Source organism: Bombus vosnesenskii, unplaced genomic scaffold (genome assembly GCF_011952255.1).
Source record: "Bombus vosnesenskii isolate JDL3184/JDL3185 unplaced genomic scaffold, Bvos_JDL3184-5_v1.1 scf7180000013264, whole genome shotgun sequence".
NCBI classification, from domain to species: Eukaryota; Metazoa; Arthropoda; class Insecta; order Hymenoptera; family Apidae; genus Bombus; species Bombus vosnesenskii.
Genome location: NW_022882924.1, coordinates 1,978,609 through 1,996,829, shown reverse-complemented (window position 1 = coordinate 1,996,829; position 18,221 = coordinate 1,978,609). Strand labels below are relative to the sequence as shown.

The window sequence follows — 18,221 nt, the reverse complement described above, 5'->3', positions numbered from 1 at the left end:
TGAAAGTCGCGATAGTACTACTGGCTGTGGAAGAATACTTTGTCCCCGGGCGTTCTAAAGTCGTCCTTTCTGTTACGGCTTCTGTTTCACGGGTTAGCGATAACGCGATTTTTCTCGGATTTCCCTGGATTTCGTGCGTAAGAGAGACGAAGAGAGGAAAGAAGAAAAACAGAGATAGGATTCAAGGCACGAAGAGAAAGCAGCAAGATGTAGAGAGGCAAAGAACCAGGGGGTGGCACGTGGAAAGGCGCCAACAACGGGGCGCACGATTTACGAGGTGTCCCCGGGGAACGCACTGATTTCAAATGTTTCCAACGTCTCACCTTTACCTTCTTCCCTCGCATAACCGTGCCAATATCGAGAACGCTTTTTGGGCCGAGAATATATCGCGTTATGATACGCGCATTTCGTACGTCAAGTTCGACAACCGATTGAACGAAGCGATCCTCCTTCTTAGTTAGCCAAACGAATGCTAACTATCCGATCCGCGTACGTCCGAACTCTAAGACAATTTCCTTCTGTTATCTTTAATTTATTCTTTTATTCGATAACTCTTCCTTTTTAATATCTGGAAGACGATTTTTTATGGTATCATTTTGCGGGAGCAAATGGGGTCTAAGTTTAGCGAAAAGTATCGTAATTGTGGCGACGAAGAATCGCCAAAAATCGATCGACGAAAAGGAAGGACGTCTCGGTACTGTCAGTTCCAAGCTGAAAGATTATCGATCACTGGCCGAGCGTGGAGCGAACTTCTTGGTCGACTCGAATCACAAGCAGCGCTCATAAGTCGAGCTCCTTCGCTGCGATAAATTCACGCGGCGCACCTGCTACCATTCGTGGCACCCTCGCACGCATTCATCCTCGGCTGGTAGCGGACGAGAAGCGAAAAGGAAAGAACGAGGAGACGAGAGGAGAGCAGTAGCGTGTCAGTGTAAGACGGGGATTTTTCAATATCCTATTCTATGGCTTGTCGTAAGTGTAGGAACCGTGATGCGTCCCTCGAATACGTCCTCGAATAAACCAACACGCTACGAAAAATTGCTACCGTCTTTTTTACTTTCTATTCTTCCCGCTCTTCCTGCTCTTAGTTTTTCTTCCGTTTTTTTTATTTTCGTCGGTTGCTTTTCTGCAAATCAATTTATCTCGACCTGATTTTTAAATGCCGAACGAAGAGCGACGGAAAACGATCGACGATCCGCGGCAAAATTATAGCCGTCTATTAGAATTCTCGATTTGCGGGCTGAATTGAATTTAGAGCGGACCACCGCCGCTATCGATATCGACAAATGGGTTTCAACCGTGCGGATAAAACGTACGTCAATCTCGTGAGATTTCCGTGATTCTTACGACCGCAGCAAAGTAAATGGGAAGTCCAAACCCTTTTCTCTTTTTTCCTTTCTTTTTTTCTTTTTTCGGTAGTGCATTTTCCACAACACAAACGAAACGCGTAAGGAGGAGCAATACGATCGCGCGCTACATCGAACAAAGGTTGGACAAACCGGACGAACCCGGGAAATGCGAAGCGTTCTTCGATTTACAGCCGCTGATGGGCGGTTAGCTAATATCCGTACGTTGGTTTTTAATCTCGACCGAAGCACGCGTGATTACTCGGACAAGATTTAAAAAAGGAATGCCTCCGAGCTACAACAGCTCGAAGATTATTCCTGCGTGCTACTTTCATTTCCTCTCGACAAAAGACGCAAAAGAAAAAAGAAATACACGCTCGTCTCGCGTTAAACGCGTTTACAAATTAATTCGTGGTAGCTATCTTTTTTATCGGGCAAGCAAAAAAAAAAAGAAAAAGATCAACGCGTTACAAACGCTTTTAATTAAATCCCTGTTTTATTTCGCGAGTGCTCTCGAAGCACGGATTAAATCACGGACCGCGTAAATCATAGCTCTGGCTGCGATATCGGTCAGCATTTAGACCCAAAAATTCCTGCGACGTGAATGAAATACGGCCGACTGGTGGATTTTCCAAAGCGATTTCGAAGATCCGACCGTGATATCAAATTCTCTGCCATAAATGTTCCAATAATCCGGCGTCGCGATGCTTCCCAGCAACACCGCAAGACAGATTATGCAAGACCGACCTCTCGTTATGCTTGTGTTAGGATCCTCGGAACTGGCTCCGCGCTCACGCCATTTCCCATTAATCTTGTCCATTGTTCCCTCCGTGCGAAACTCTGGATTCTGGAACGCTCGCGTATTATTCCCCCGGCGCCGTCCTCGCCTCTCCTCTCCGCGTACAATCGCGCCAACTTTTGCCGGGGAACGTCGCGAAATCCGACGACGAAACCCTCGTTCAAAAATTAGAAGCAACTACGCCTCGATGCTTTCGACGGTCTCTCGTCCAAAGGCGAAAGATAAACGATATTTGCAAAGTACGCGATTAATATTTCGATTACTCGTAACAAGATTCCGATATCCTCGTCCGAAAACAAATACTCTTGACCTGATTTATATGAAATTTCCGTTTATCCAGTTGTTAATCCCAAGTGGTTGATAATCGACGATAAAATAAAATCGAACGGATAATCTAAGTTAAAAGTTTAAAGAAATATGCACAGATCGGATGTTGGAAAAGGAAGGAAGTTGGCCACGATCATGCCGAATAATTACGTACTTTCAAAGAGAAGTTGGAGCGCCGACCTCGACCGCAGACAAGAATTCTAATTTCGTGCAATCGCTACCTGTTCGATGACGAAACAGGTCCTAGCTTAACCGTAGACTCGTGCGAAAGTGGTCGCGTGCAAGTCAAATCAAAGTTTCCCTCTAACCCGATGCTCTTCGGGAAATATCCTTTTCCATCCCCTCGAGAAACTTGCCGCGCAAAGTTCCGTAGACGGACACGAGCGTAGCGAATTAATTACGTCCCAAGGTTTGGATACGAAAAGGAAACTATGCGACCAGAGAGGATCGAGAGGAAATAAATTTCAGCGAAAGATTAAACGAACCCAATTCTCGAGGATCGTGAACGCATTCCTCGATAAAATGGCGAGGCGAGGACTCGCGATCGGACGTCGTGATCAATTCAAGCTCGCGTTGCTCGGACACGAAACGACGAAGCTAGAGCTAGTTGTGTCTTCGCGTTATAACGACATTAACGTCCACCGGAAGCTATAAAAGTTATTACGAACGCCACCTTAACGAGCGTCAAAGATCAGTCTGTTCCTAAGTCCAAAGTTAGCATCGTGACATTATTAAATTGCTGCGACGATTTAACGACTCGAACGCTACGTCCACCACGGTGTCTTCTACTTCTGCTTCGATGGGTGGAAGGAAATCGAGGAACACCACCAGGATGACGCGTTATACGTCCTTTAAACACCGCTATGAAAAAGTCATCGTCCGTGTAACGACGTCGACTATCATGGTGGACCTTCGTCACGGAGAAACGCTTGCGCGAGTATGTTTCAAATTCTCTGTATATCGGTATATTCCCAGATCTTACGAACTTACGCGTAATAAAATTATCGTTGTCCGTATACTAAGTATATACTGTACGTATACTAAGCGTCTGTATGCTACGATATTCCCAGGTTTACGAACTTACACGTAATAAAATTACCGTTGGCGAAACTTTCGCGTTGAGTCTACTCTCGATTTATCGTGGAGATGTTCTCGAGCCAATCGTTTCATTCGTACAATCGCGTTCTCCAACCTTCGCTGTCTAAACCATAGGCTTGCAAGAAAGCCTCGTACGCTTGACAAATCCAACTATCAGTCCCTCAACGACTTTCTCTCCTTTCCCTTCCGATCTTCCCACTCTTTCCTTTCTTCCCTTTCAGCGCTACGTTTTCAAAGAGACGGACGAAAGACTACTATCAGAGTCGTAAAAGGACGTACCAACTACGACCGAAAGTGATTTCTTTCGAAGAAAATTCCCCTGGCGGGTACGCGAATGAATACCTACGAAGGGCCGATAAAACGAAGCCTTACACGCCGCGAATTATTTCACGTACAGACCGAGCTCGACGAGAAAGTTAAGCAAGAACCACGCGAATTCTAACATCGACGAAGTAACGACTCGAGAATGTATCGGGTTTGGACGTCGTATTACACTTGCGCGGCAGTCCCGCAGTGAAAACAGTAATCAAACTTTGGTTCGTAAAGGCAAAACCACCCCCGGAGTCGGCGCGCGTTTAAGGGGGCTCGTCCCTCTGCATTGGTAACTTCTGCTTACCCGTCCTCCACGCGCGGCTCGGATATCCGTACGCAAGACCGTAGACACACTAGACACGGTGTGTACGTAACACATATACGTGCACGGTAATTTGCTCGAGCACGTACCATACCGATAACATCGTCAACTTGATGCCCAGCTCGCGCTCAAGTTACACCGCGGCTAAACTTTCCTGGGTACGCGTACACGTGTAAGAACCGCGCGTGAAAGTGTTAACTAGTCTACGTGTTTCGTTAATCGGTCCAATAATACGATCAATAAGTCTGGTTTATCGCTAGACAAGGTCTAACTGTAGGGTTTGTCAGGAACCGGACCTATCACAATATATCGACTCTTTCGAATACGTTTTGATATTACAGACGTCAGTGTTAAAATTCCTCGTGGCGTTGTATCAATTATTCGAGTATAACTTTCTATGGACCAGCGCTTATAAACGTTGCTACGTGATTCCCATATTGGATACACTTTACGAAACTAACGTTTAACCGATTTAATCTTTCGTGTGGTATACAATTTTACGTACAACGATCCTAAAAACGCGTGACTTTAAACGACGCGAAAAGTAATAATTCGCACCATCTACGAAAGTCGTAGATTAATGATTTTTTCCAAATAAGAACAAACAAACTTGACCCGACCAACGATATCTGGCATTCCATTGCACGCTGGTCAAAGATAACACCGGGAACCCTCCGATCGTTCCAGTTCACGGAAGACAAATACATCCCTTGGAGACGCGGAGAATGAGTTACAATTGATCACGGATAGAACGGAAGGGCAGCATGATGCATCGTTCTGTTTGCGGAAAACAAGGGAAAACGGGACGCGGTCAAACGAAATCCAAGTTCCGCGAAGGTGAAATCAGCCCCAGGGCTGACCCCGGTTAACGGCCCTTACGGGGATGAACCACGGCTGGCATTGGTAAGCTGGCTGCTTCCTATAGCATGACCACTAACTGCTACCCGGTCTTAATGGACCGTTTTACCCCGACCAACCGAACGACCTACCACCGTCAGATTACAAGCCTGACCGCCGTGGCTACGCTCGCTTAAACCACCCCTAACTCTGTCCGTGTGCCCCTGTCGCCCCTCTATCGCCCTCTCCCGCCCTCTTCATCGTCGAGCAGCCCGATCGTCGGTACAGTAATGAACACGGCTTAGACAGCTTCGACCAGGACGAAACTAGAGAAACCAACCGTCCTTCTTCTCCGTCGGCGCCGCTAATTGTTACAGCTCTCTAACGGATCCGCACGATGCAATCGCCACTCCTATCTCGTTGCACTAATTCCGACCCGAAAATACTCGACTTAACGCGAGGATCATCCCCGTTGGGACACGATCCGCACTTTCTCGGAGTTGGACATCGGACTCGGATGATTTTTCGAAGAAATCGGACGCGGAACTTGCGAAGGAACGTGGCAGGAAAGACGAAGAAGAAAGGGATGTTCGAGTTTCGAACAAACGAGAAGCGTCGACGCGTACGTTCGGCGTGAACATTTTTCGTAACAGAAAATAGATTTTACGAAGAGTCGACGATGCCGAATTGGAATTAAAATCGCAGGTAAGATGGAAAAATGGTCGGGAATGGCTTTAAACGAATAAAGAAAATCGTGTATGAAGCGTCGATTAAAAGAAGATAATAATACATGGGGCAATTGTGAAATTGTTATACCTAACCTTAGAATGTTATGACCAGAATTCCTGTGGAGTGGGACGAAATAAATCGCATTTGCACGTAATTCCGCGCACGGAGTCACGATCATTGTCCGGGGCAAACACAACGATAAACGCATTTAAAATCGTGGAAGCGTTATTATCATTGAAATTACGTTAATGAGGGTCTACGTTCGCTGTTTGTGAAGCTCTTGACGATTCACTAATGAATTGCGATAAGAGAGGGTGAAAGAATAACCGGGTGGTGGGAGTTCGGTATGGCGTATGAATGAACGGCTAAGCGTCAGTAACTCTATAGATCCGCGCGTGCCCTTCGTCGCGAGAAAGGTTAGAAAATAGGGAAAACAGAAAACAAGCAAAAAATCTGACCGAGAAGTCGGGATAAAAAGCAACGAGGGGCAAAACACTTCGGACAACTTAATCGTATTTTGTATGTTTCGTTTGCAATTTTGTTCGATCAATTTACGTTGTAGAAAGGTGTCTTTTCACATAGTTGTTAGAAAAGAGAATTTGGACGATCCACTTTCGTCGCTATTTCTTGGAATGTTTTGGAAATTTCTTGGAACCTATGAAGTATTCTAGTACCGTTTCTTCCACTTCCATTTTATAAAATTTAAAGTTAGTGTTCGTTATCGATGTCTGATAAATCTTTACTTAGATCACGCTGGAATTGAAATATGCAATTGCATAGACATTCGCGGTAAAACGATAAGTAGATCCTTGACGTTCGCGACAAGAATATTTTACGTAGCATAGTTTAAAATTTCAGTCGATGAAGGAAAGCGCGAAAGTAACTGTCCTTCCATACTTTTAGCCGACCGCTTGCGGAGCGTTCTTCGAGGATTATCCGGATCCGTACGCGTCTCACGTTTCGTCGGAGGACACGGTGTATCGAGAAGTGAAGGATGGCAAATTCATGAACAAGAGAATATTCCGCGAGACTACAGCTACCTCGCTGCCTGACTTGTTCAGGAAGCTGCTGAAGAAAGCCCGGGTACCTCTCGTCCAGTTCTTCCAGTATCCTCGAGAACGTGAATCACTCGATCGGTTGAAAGAGAACCCTTTTCCAATTCGAGGACAAATTAACAGGTACTGATACTCGAGGAGTCTCCATCATCCACCTGTACGCCAAGCGTTTGATCTCGTTAACGAGGAACCTCGAGCACAAGAACCTGACGGTCGCCTCGGAGACGACCGAGTACATAGCCAGCTACTTTCATACAAATAAAACTGTGATGACGCGGAGCACGATCGTTCGATCGTCCCTGAAAGGTCTCACGGGTCGAACGATCGAAGAAATTTGCCACATCGGGGCAATTAGACACGCCAAGAAAACGATAAAGGTATGAAATAAAAAATATCGACTATCGAGTACGAATGACAACTAAAGCGATAATCACTAGCAACAACGTATTCTTAGGAATTCTTGGGACGCAATGAAGCCACGCGAAGACAGGACGTCGCCTTCGATTAACTTCGTAATATGGCTCTACGTAATTTATGCTCTGTTACACTTGTTGGTCTTTTTATTCGATTATTTTTTATGGAAGATTAAATTCCAAGTGAATTCCGCTTTACTGTATATGGTATATACGTTCGTAGATTACTATCTATATACGTAGCTTTGTAAATCAAATTATATTTTTATATACGAACGAATTTATAAAGCATATTAACCACTGCCAGCAACTTGATATATATACAAGTTTTTCGCACAAGTAAGATGTTAGCAAGCAACGTTAGAACGGTTTGGATGAACGCGCGCGTTCGTTTTGCGAGTGAAGTTTCTTGCTCGAATGCGAAGTCGAACGTATCTGGCGAGCAGAATGGAAACGGATATAAGAGGAATGCAAAGCTCTTCTCAGACCGACGTATCTCAGTCGGTTGAATGAATTTATTCGCTTCGTCTAGACCTAGACAAGGAACGTATTTGTATATCTATACGTTCGATCGAATCATCTTACCTTTGAGACCGCGGAATGAAAATCGCGAATGCAAGAACAATAAAATGCTGTTCGCATACGGCGCGTTTGTGGAAACGACGAAAAAATTTTAACCGAAATATCTACCTTTTGCCAGATATTTCACGAAATTCTCGTATGAGACCGGCGAGTACGTGAGTGAATGAGAGTTAATGCAGCGAATCGATACCGAAAAAAAAAACAACTTCGAAACGAAAATTTAAATAACAATTGCCACATTAGCCTTTAATACAAAATCTCATTGCCGGTAATGCGTGGTCACCATCGAGTTACATATTTCAGCGTCTAACGCAGGCCCCAAAAAACCATTATTTCACTCATCCGTCCACCCCTCGTCATTCGTTCTCTACAACCTATGTACCCAGTGGGATTATATACACCACCACTGTCCTATATTACGCACCACCCACAGACCTATCCTACGAGCATTCATGCGTGCCAGTAACGTATGGCACGACGAAACCACCCCATCAGCGTTGGAAGCTTTTTCGTAGTACAATAAAATTTCACGGCTAAGCTGACTCTTATTAGATCCCGGAGAAGTGCCCTTCTTCTTATTTTCCACGTAAATCCCTGCGAACTTCCCTCGTCTACTTTACTTTCTTCGAACACGTTGCTTATATTGATTGAAATCGAACGAAAAATTTAGTCTCCAAGTTGGAGGAAGATTGGCTGAGAAATTTTCGAAACATCGCTCTTGTCTTTTCCTTCAAACGCTCCAAGCGTCCACGAATAAGCGAAACGATCCTTTGATTATATTCGGTCAGCGTTAGAAATCTTCGAATTATCGAAAAAATAAAGCGTGTTCAACGATATCGTGTTTTTCTGCTCGCTGCCGAAAGACACTCTGGCAGTGGCGAATTTGCGCGAAAGCAAATTCCATGGAATAATCGCGCGGCACAAAGAACGCTATAATTCGGTGCACGTCGAAAAGCGATTTTCATCTCGAGATTCATTATTCGGCGGAGAGTTTGAAGGAATTATTGGCAGAGAGTAGAGGTGGAGTGGGACGGCGGTGACGGCATTTATGATGAAAAGGGCTGAATGCGCGCTTTGATATGCGAAATTCGAAATTCGGGGCAAGATAAATACGCGCGTTCTCCTGCCAAGAGGATTTTGTTCGATAGGAAAGCAGCACCGGTGAGAAATAATAGAGGGTCAGCTGCACAGGGCGGATGTCATTACCAGTCGCCGCATAAAAAGCTGTCTCTCGTACAACAGCCTGCTGCAATTAGCACAGCGTCATACAGTACAATCCCTGTGTCAGCACAACGGCACAACATCCGATATTTCTCATCCGTACGTGTCCACGGTCGCGCTGGAAAATTTTATCTGTATTTTTTATTGCCGCCACTAACGCGCCGCGTACAGCAGAAACACGATCCTACGAATTGTCCGAGTTCGATTCGCTATCGCGTATATAAAGAGAGAAATATCGTCGCGCGATGATCTATGTCTACAACTTTCGCCGTACGATATTTTATATTTGCGTTAATCGTAAATTATCGTGTGCGATACGAACGAAACGTTTAACTTCTAATGCGCTAGAAAATCCATATATTCGGCGAATTTACGTTTCCACCGTAATAAACAAGTAAAAGAACAAGAGGAACAAAAGATTAAACATCTCTCGCGTTAACGACGGATGCTAAAAGGCGTTCTATAGGGCGAAAGTTTCGTGCGTTTCTTCTCTTTTTTTACCCTTTTCGATCCATGTTGCTACTCTAGGCAAAAAACGTGACCACAGGAACATGAAAGTCTTAATGAGCTCTCTCGCTAACGAGGAACGAGTTTGTTCAGGTGAACATCCGTTCCTCTTCGTCGACGTACACGCGCTAGGCTAGTCGAGAGCAGCTTTTCTGGAATCGGCGTAATTCACCGTTAACGTGATCACGGCTCGCAATATATCCCGCTAATCGCGTCAGCTCGAATCAACCTACAATCCGTTTTCACGTCGCGAGACTGCTAAATATTATGTCGCGCAAAAGCTACCAAAAGCTCATTCGGTTAATCAGCTTTATTTTCTCGTGTACTGTCTGCGTCTACTACGTACTACATGACGTACTACGACTCGCTCGGTTACTCACTGACGCACGAATTAACGAACATCCGAATGTTTATCGATTAACGACGGATCCTTAAATTTCTAGCATTTTTGGCTGCATCGATATTCGCTAATACATTGCTGAATTTGTCAGATGTTGTCACGCATATTATTTTCTTACTATATTCCACTCCTCTTGTCTTATTTCTTCTAAAAAATTATTCAAGAGACTACTTTACTCTGTTCTATAAGAACAGAGTAATCGTAACAAACCAGAGACTCGGTCGACTAATGTTACGCATTTGATCACGATAAGAGGCGAACCTCTGGGAGTGATTCGATAAGGGAAAGGCAGCATGAACGTATCCCTTCTCTGCATTCCTTAGGGAAACATAAAAAGAGACCGCCTAGATTTTTTTCCTAATCGATCGGGCACAAGAAGAACTCGCTTATCCTCTTTTACGTATCAAATCAATGAACTCCCAACTCCCAACGACTATGAACCGTATGAATTTCCATTTACATCGAACTCGAACATTCCCGATGGCGACAGAATGGAAAAGATACTAAAACGATTAGCGAGGGACACAGGATATAAAAGAGAATAATAAAAATAATATTATTCCAGAACATGGATCAAAAGCGCCAGCTTAATCCTTTTGTAGGCCCCCAAACTTTAGTCAAACGAGCTTGATTTCATCTGGATGTAACACCGAAAGGTCTGACAGAGGCGAAAGACAATGGAGGAAGGAAGCGTTGGAAACAGAGAACGAAGAAGAACAGAGAATAACGAAGCCTCAGCTATCTTCAGCCTGGTGGTGTTCTACCACGACTACATTAGGCGGCTTATCCGCTCATTATGCGGCCCGACGATCGCGCTTATACTACAAACCGTCGACCTTTCCGTTAAGCTCTCCGCTTTTGGATCAACAATCTCACGTTCTTCCTTCCTGAACCCGCCGCGATTAAATTCAACGCGAATCTGAATCATGCGCACTGCTGTAAAATTTTAATTCAGCTGGTTAATGGTCCCGTACCCGACGAGGGCTTAAAGCCTTTTAGTAACAACGAGAAGTTTTAACGATTCTAACGTGCATTAACTCGGCCCAAATCTCACAATCTCGTTTGGAAATCGGCCTCTAATTAAAAGACGACACTACTAGCAACATTTCTCAGTACTGTTTGCGGATTATGTACTCGTTTCTTTTTCCTTCTTTTTATCTTAAAATGAAAATGTACTTTACGTAATGTTCTCTGCGATATACCTTTAACATTGTTTCACTTTCCTAAATATACTTTTCCAGTACTTTTGTTAACGATAACACGGTTTCCTTCAAAGACGCATATAGCGACAATTAAAACGACGATTAGATCGAACGATCAATGCCTAAGTACGGATCGAGTTGGAATTTTTGTGATTATTTATTCGTTAAAGTATAAACGAGAAACATGACGCGACTTTAAAATCGTACAGGTTTATTGCGTCGATTCGTTTTCTGCCAAAGGATTCGAGCACGAATCGTTAGAGTCCCCGATTAAAAGGACGACGACACGGCGTAATTTATCGCCGTTGACGATTCTGAATGCATACATCGATCGAGGGACGAAAGTAAAAAAAAGGCAGTCCCGCTACTCGGTGAAAAGACTGCACTTAACGTGGCGGATATATATCGTTGTACGGGATGGAGTGGAAGTGATATGTGGCCACGCTTACCGGACCGACTAAACGTACTATTTATTGTTCAGTTGCCAGCTTCCTCGGAAAATCCTCCAACAGTCGCAAAGGCACACTGTTAGCAAGAGTTAGAACGGCTTTCATTGCTATTGAATTTTTAAAGGCCAACTGCACGCGACTACTTTCTCTACAAATTGCCGACATAAAGAAACCTGTTACGTGTTTGCGAGATGCACTTCGGATATACCGTTTAACTAATAACATTCCATATCTAAAATTTAAATTTGAAAGAACGTTACATTTAAAAGATGTTTCACATCTGCTTTAGTTTCAAACACTTAGAGGCTAGGAGAAAGTAGATACATGCTTATTTTAGACAAGTAAATTGTAAAGATGTTTAAATACGGTCGAAATAAAAATGTTGAATTAAATAGTGGTTGAGAATTAACAAACATATTTCATATTCGATGTACCAAGTCTGATTCTATTGTATCGAATAATACTCCACCTTACGGCAAACGCCAAAACTAGATAACATCAAATTCAAATTGAACTCCTTTCCCGCGCATAGAATATGAAGCGCGATACGATATGACGAATCATGCAATTAACATCGACATTAGCTAATACTAGTCGTTAAAAACATTGTATTTACGCCGATATCGTCGGAAAAATTACATTTATAAGATAATTTCTTCGTTTTAACGATCTAAATGTAAAAGACTCACCGATTCCTTGTGACGCCGGTCCAGCTGCCACTGTAGTTTTGACCTCATGACTCGATGATTCTCCATTGTTCTTTACAAACTGCCAATCTTCTCTTAGCTTTTTCAACTTCTCCTATTAAAGACACAAGTGGTAGAACAAAACTGAACACGAAACAGAACAAAGCTGAAAATAAAAATTATTAACGCACGACCTGCCCGCACGCCAGACCGTTAGTTCGAAAACTGATTTGTCAGAACGCCATCTTTTAAACTTCAATTGTTCTACAGAATTAAAAGTATGAACATAGTAACAATTACTTTTTACATAGTTGGTACTTCGTCGTAACGAAATATTCAAATATTTAAATAGTAAATCTTTTATGCAGATATAATACGAATTTTGAAGCAGACAAACAATTTGGTGAGTGAAAATTTATTACAATTTATTCTTTTTGAAGAAAATTATATTAAATTTACTATAATATAAATTATTCTACTTACTTGTAATTCTACAGAAATAGGCTGTTTCGCAGACTCGCATTCTTTTTCTAAATTAGTATAATTCTCTAATACATCTTTTACTTCCATTTCTCGGTCTTCGACCTTAGTCTACAATATAAAATGTTCTTAATTTATTTTCTGCATAAAATATTGCATTGCATTAAATACATACTTTCACACTTACCATAACGTTATTAATAATTTCGGTTCGTTCTTGTTGGGATAATTCTCGGGATATATTAATTCTCGTTCTGGTTTCCATAACCCACGTCATAACATTATCCAAGGTACAAATATATTTTTTAAGAGATGCAAGTTTATTTTCGACATATTCACGGTGACTGGAAAGGCTTGTGTTAGCCTAGAAAATTAATTTTTAAGTAAATTACTTAAATTATAATCGTTTACAATTTTACGACGCATAATATTTCGATTTAATGTATTTCAAATAAATTTAATACGATACCTTATCCATATCTGCAAGTAATTTATTACATTCATCTTCTCCCGAAGGAATACCGTTTTGATTTATTAAATTCTGTAATGCTCTCTTACGGGAGAAAAGTTCCTCTTGCCTGGCCTAAAGATTAGTAATTATTTTAAATTAACATTTTTTATAAAATCTATTGTATGTAAAGAATATTAATCTAATAGTAAAAGGAGCGACACAGATCATTGCTATTTATGTCTTGGCACACTGTAGATTGTGCAGTCATGGTATGGAAGATATTATTAGGTTCAGTTTCAATTTATTTGATAACGTTAAAACGGCTACTACTTCAAGATACATATTCTATGATCAGATATTCGATAATAAAAATTTATTTAAACCGTTTATAAAAATAATAAATAATTCAGTCTTTACACAAAACTGCACAATGAAATTATAAACTAATATATGTTTTAAGAACATGTTAAATAATTACAGTGCCACGAATATTAACAGTTCATCTTTATGAAAACTTTTAATTATTTTAAATAAACTTACCTTAATTAGTGACAATCTTATTGATAAAGAGGTCTCATCTGAAGGATTTGCTGCTGACACCAATAAAGAATTAATTTGTTCTAAAATGTTATGAGCGCTTTCTAAGATTCTGCCTTCGTTGTTCACTTTTTTTTCCATAGCAAAACTCCTTCAAAAAAGTATATAATTATTAAATATAATTCTAAAAGTATAAAAACTATTCATATACAAGTAACAGTGGTCTAATTTTTAAAAAAGATGTTTTCAAAAATTAAAATGTATAAAACATCGATATAAAAAAAAAACCTAAGTACAATACAATTTAAATTCTAGTTAATTCATGCTTCTTAATTTACATAGATGTTATTCTGAGTTGATCACTACAGCACCAAAGGCAAATCACAACTGAAATAGCTCAGTAAGAGAAAAAGCTTTGCCTTCAATACTACATACATACCAAAAACTTTGAATTGCTATTTCGTGTATTAACACATGAAACTCATAAACATTATGAACAATCTATTTGATAAAACAATATAGATTATTATTGACATTTTTACATACTTTTCTTTTCGTGTATTTATGTCTGTTACAATATTTTGCCAACGCCGCTTTATCGTTTCAATCGTTTCTCTTAGTTCCACTATATCTTCAATTCTAGCACGACTTAAAATACTAGCACTTGAAACATTAATATTATTCATGGTTCGTTGCATTCTAGAGATCTCTTGCTCCAATTCAAATATCTTCGTTTTTGATATTTTATTCTGACCGAGAGAATTTAATTTTTTTAATGACTCTTCCGTTTTATCCATCCAGTCGGAAAACGTTCGACATGTGTTGCAAATTTCTTTCCACTTTTCGTGACATTTATTCCAACGATTATATCTTTCCACGTAACTTTGGTTGACATTTATCCATTCGTCCCGTAATTTATCACTCAAACGTCTAATTTGTTCGGCTTGCTCTCTTCTCAATTGCGAAGCAACATTTTCGAAAACAGTGTTGATCTCTTCAATACTCGGTTTTAGAATATTTAATGCATTACTGATTTTTTTCAGACAATCTTCTTGACTCGAAAACATTTCGTAATCATCGCCGTTCAACGGTATAGAATTTAGAGATCTTGTCACAGTTACGACAGCCTCTCTGATCTTATTGACTCTTGCAGTAAATTCTTGCATATCAACTCCTCCTAAATCCTAGAGAACATAATACCAATATAAACAAGACTCCTTAACCCAATCGAAAATAAGATGTATAAACATACCACTTCAACTTTCTTGTCTGTCACATGCTTGTCCTTATCCTTGCTACCACTAAATCTTTTAAATTGTGAACTAACTTCTTGCCATCTACTATTGATACTATATCGTATAGTTTCAGAATATCCAATATTTAATCTTTTCAATTCAACAGCCAAGTCGTTCAATTTTTTAATTTGTTCTTGTTTAGCATCAAATTCTATAGTAAACGATTCTAACTGGCCCTCGTAGTTATTTACTTGTTCAAGTTTCAATGGCACATCACGGAACCAGTCTTCAAACTCTGCTACTATGTTATTATACTGTCGTAATAGTTCCTCTGCTCGTTGCGCTTGTGTGCGTCTCGTTTCTATTTCGGACATAACTTGATGCCATTTACTTCTTAATTTATCTTGATGTTCATTTTTTATCTTCTCAGCCCTAACAGGATCGGATATGTGCACTGTCATGACTAGACCATCGCCTTTACTAATCAACGCTGCTGCATCTGGTGCAAGAGTACTAACTTCTGCTTTTAGTACCTGAAATACGCACATGTATTAGGATTAGGAATATATATATACCTGAAATTACGGAAATATCGGGTTAAATCAGAAATTTTTCTCCGGTTCTAGGATAGGGATCTCAATCCGTTCCGACTCAATTCCAGCTTCGGGTACACAAAATCACGGGTTGTACCTGATATAATGTAATTTCAGATTTTTAGAGTAACACTATACAAACCTCCAGTCGCTTAGTTGGATCTTTTTCATTAGTAATGCCACCAATGCTCATCAACATGACATCCATCCTATGTAACATCCGTTGTGCAGCTTGTTCAAATTCCAAAATACTTTTCTCCAAGCCGGTTCTGGATAAACTAGTTGAAACTTTGAAAGACCTCTTCTCACTAGAAAATTTTACTTCTGCTTTCTGTTGTATTTCCTGTGATAATTTTTCAGCCTGTATCTATATGTAACAAAATTATAAGAAATTTTATAAAGTATTAAACTCCTTCATATTATGTTAGCCTTCACCTATTATTATGTATCTACCAAATATTAAAATTATAATTGCAATTATTATGCACGAATTATATTATTAATAATACATAACATATACAAGGTAGATCTTACAATGGCAAGATATGTGTTATTAGAATTACCTTGCCCAAGAGGTGCTCAACATGCTCTCCTAAATTTAGATCTTCTCCATCTGAGCTGGAACTTCCAACATCAATTTCCGTGTCATCGGAAAAAATTAAAACATCATCTGTTTCTTTATCGCTTCCATAGAAGCTTTCACAATCTTCTAACGTATCGTCTTTTGAAATACTTCTAGTACGTCTGAATAACGATAATTTCGTGCTTTTTTCATCAACATTATGATTGGTAGTATTACGTGATTTTGAAAAATCTGTATCTTTTTTCGATGTCAATTCTTTGCCATTACTGTGCTCTTCCCTGCCTTTTCTAGGACTGATCTCTGACGTGACAGAAAGATCAGCGGTACATTTTGAGTTTAACTTTGCGTTCATTTCATTATCTTCAAGTATAAGGTATTCAGCTATGCTATCCGTATCTTTCCACATGGAATTTTTTTCAAATCTATTTACTTTACACGAAAATTGCGGACTTTTTATTAACTTGCGATTCGAAATTTGAATATCCGATGCGTCATCCTCAACATCTAATTTAAGAGTTAATTTTTTAATGCTTTTTGCCGAATATGGGTCTATTGTTCTTTTCTTTTTTAAAATAGGAATAAGTTCTCTTTTCTTATTAACAGTTTGATTTCCACTACTAACTGCACTACATATTTTTACCCTAGATTCTTTATCTTCTGTATCAGTATCTACTGACTCTGGTTCTGTTTCTGTGTCTTCAATAATCTCTACTCTTTCAACAACTTGTGGCATTAATCCTACACTGACATTCGCACTTGGTAATATTACGTGATCTTCGGGAGATGCAACTGATTTTATTATTTCCATTTCTCTCACTTCAACGATACGGAAGGGATTCATCTGTGTGTTATAGTCGAACGGTTTTGAATCTGTTGTAATCAGTGTATTAGAAGAAACTTGGGAAAACAATGTGCTATTTTTAGACAAAAAGAATTCTTCATCGGTCATATACACATCTGTATCAGGGGATGAAGAAGGTGGATCGTCATCTATATGAACGACTTGTGGCTGAGAAGTTTGAACAACATCGGGTACAGAACTCATATCTAATTTTCGTCTAACAGTCCTACTAACATCTACGACTTTAGCTTTTACTTTCTCAGATTTTACGGAAGATTTCCGACTTCGATGAACGATATCAACTGGTGAACTTTCAGGTGTATGTATAACATTACATTGACTTTCATCAAATGCAGGATTAAGATATCCTATACCATATACCTCCTCATTTTCATCTATCAATTTATTTTCTTTTTTAGTTAGTTGCACCGAAGTTTGATCCGGCTGTTTAGACAATTTAGTGCGTCCATAATTGTCTCTCCCCTTAGTTTCTCCCACCTTACTTTTTATTAATAAATTGTCTGTGATTTTGTGGATCCATTCCTGTGAAAATATGATAGGTAACAGAAAATTCATGGACAGGCGTTAATTGAAAGAGCATTGTTAATAGTGTGACAATATCAAGCATGGCCAAAATGAAAGTGACAATGCATTTCATTGTGCAAACAAAGCTTTTTCTTTGCGTGTATCCATCACCAGTATAAAAATATGGAACACATTTCTGTTCATTCCTTATTCGTTGCTTTTACAAATCATATTCAGACTTCCATATAAAATTCTATACAAGGGGAGAGACAATATCATAAATAACTGATCAATGACAAGTATTTTCCATCCACCAAAGTCTATGTCTGCTTTTTATTATTAATGGCAGTATTATTTACATAGATAGAGACACCTCTTGGACAGCTCCATAACATTCACGAATATGTACCAATATAACTTATATATAATATTTGTACAATAATGTGTTAAACATGTACATAGTATTAACAATCAAACTTAAGAGGTAGAAATACATATAATTGATTTACACATAAATCTTTAAAAAACTCATTATATGCTTTAGTGAACTAAAAAATAAATGCGAAGCAAAAGAATTCACGAAAAAATAGTCAGAAAAAGAAAGCTTTATTAATAAAACTTTAAAACCTCAAATGTGAAAGATTGACGTATTACATCAATTATCATTTTTAGTGGAATTGAAACATTAGTT

At 39.8% G+C, this 18,221-nt stretch overlaps 1 protein-coding gene across 10 annotated transcripts in view; it reads right to left on the bottom strand.

Moving 5' to 3' along the window:
- Positions 1 to 18,221, bottom strand: part of LOC117238618 (dystrophin, isoforms A/C/F/G/H) — a 438,274-nt gene that overhangs the window by 400,520 nt on the left and 19,533 nt on the right. For 9 of the 10 annotated variants that reach the window (XM_033503734.1, XM_033503710.1, XM_033503654.1 and 6 more), the window contains 9 exons: positions 16,145 to 17,548; positions 15,724 to 15,948; positions 15,006 to 15,521; positions 14,300 to 14,937; positions 13,757 to 13,904; positions 13,235 to 13,348; positions 12,953 to 13,129; positions 12,769 to 12,876; positions 12,289 to 12,400 (listed from right to left, as the gene is read on the bottom strand). In XM_033503734.1, coding sequence (XP_033359625.1) covers positions 12,289 to 12,400; positions 12,769 to 12,876; positions 12,953 to 13,129; positions 13,235 to 13,348; positions 13,757 to 13,904; positions 14,300 to 14,937; positions 15,006 to 15,521; positions 15,724 to 15,948; positions 16,145 to 17,548 — 3,442 coding nt within the window. The remainder of the gene's footprint in view (positions 1 to 12,288; positions 12,401 to 12,768; positions 12,877 to 12,952; positions 13,130 to 13,234; positions 13,349 to 13,756; positions 13,905 to 14,299; positions 14,938 to 15,005; positions 15,522 to 15,723; positions 15,949 to 16,144; positions 17,549 to 18,221) is intronic. The other variant, XM_033503726.1, reaches the window with a different exon arrangement.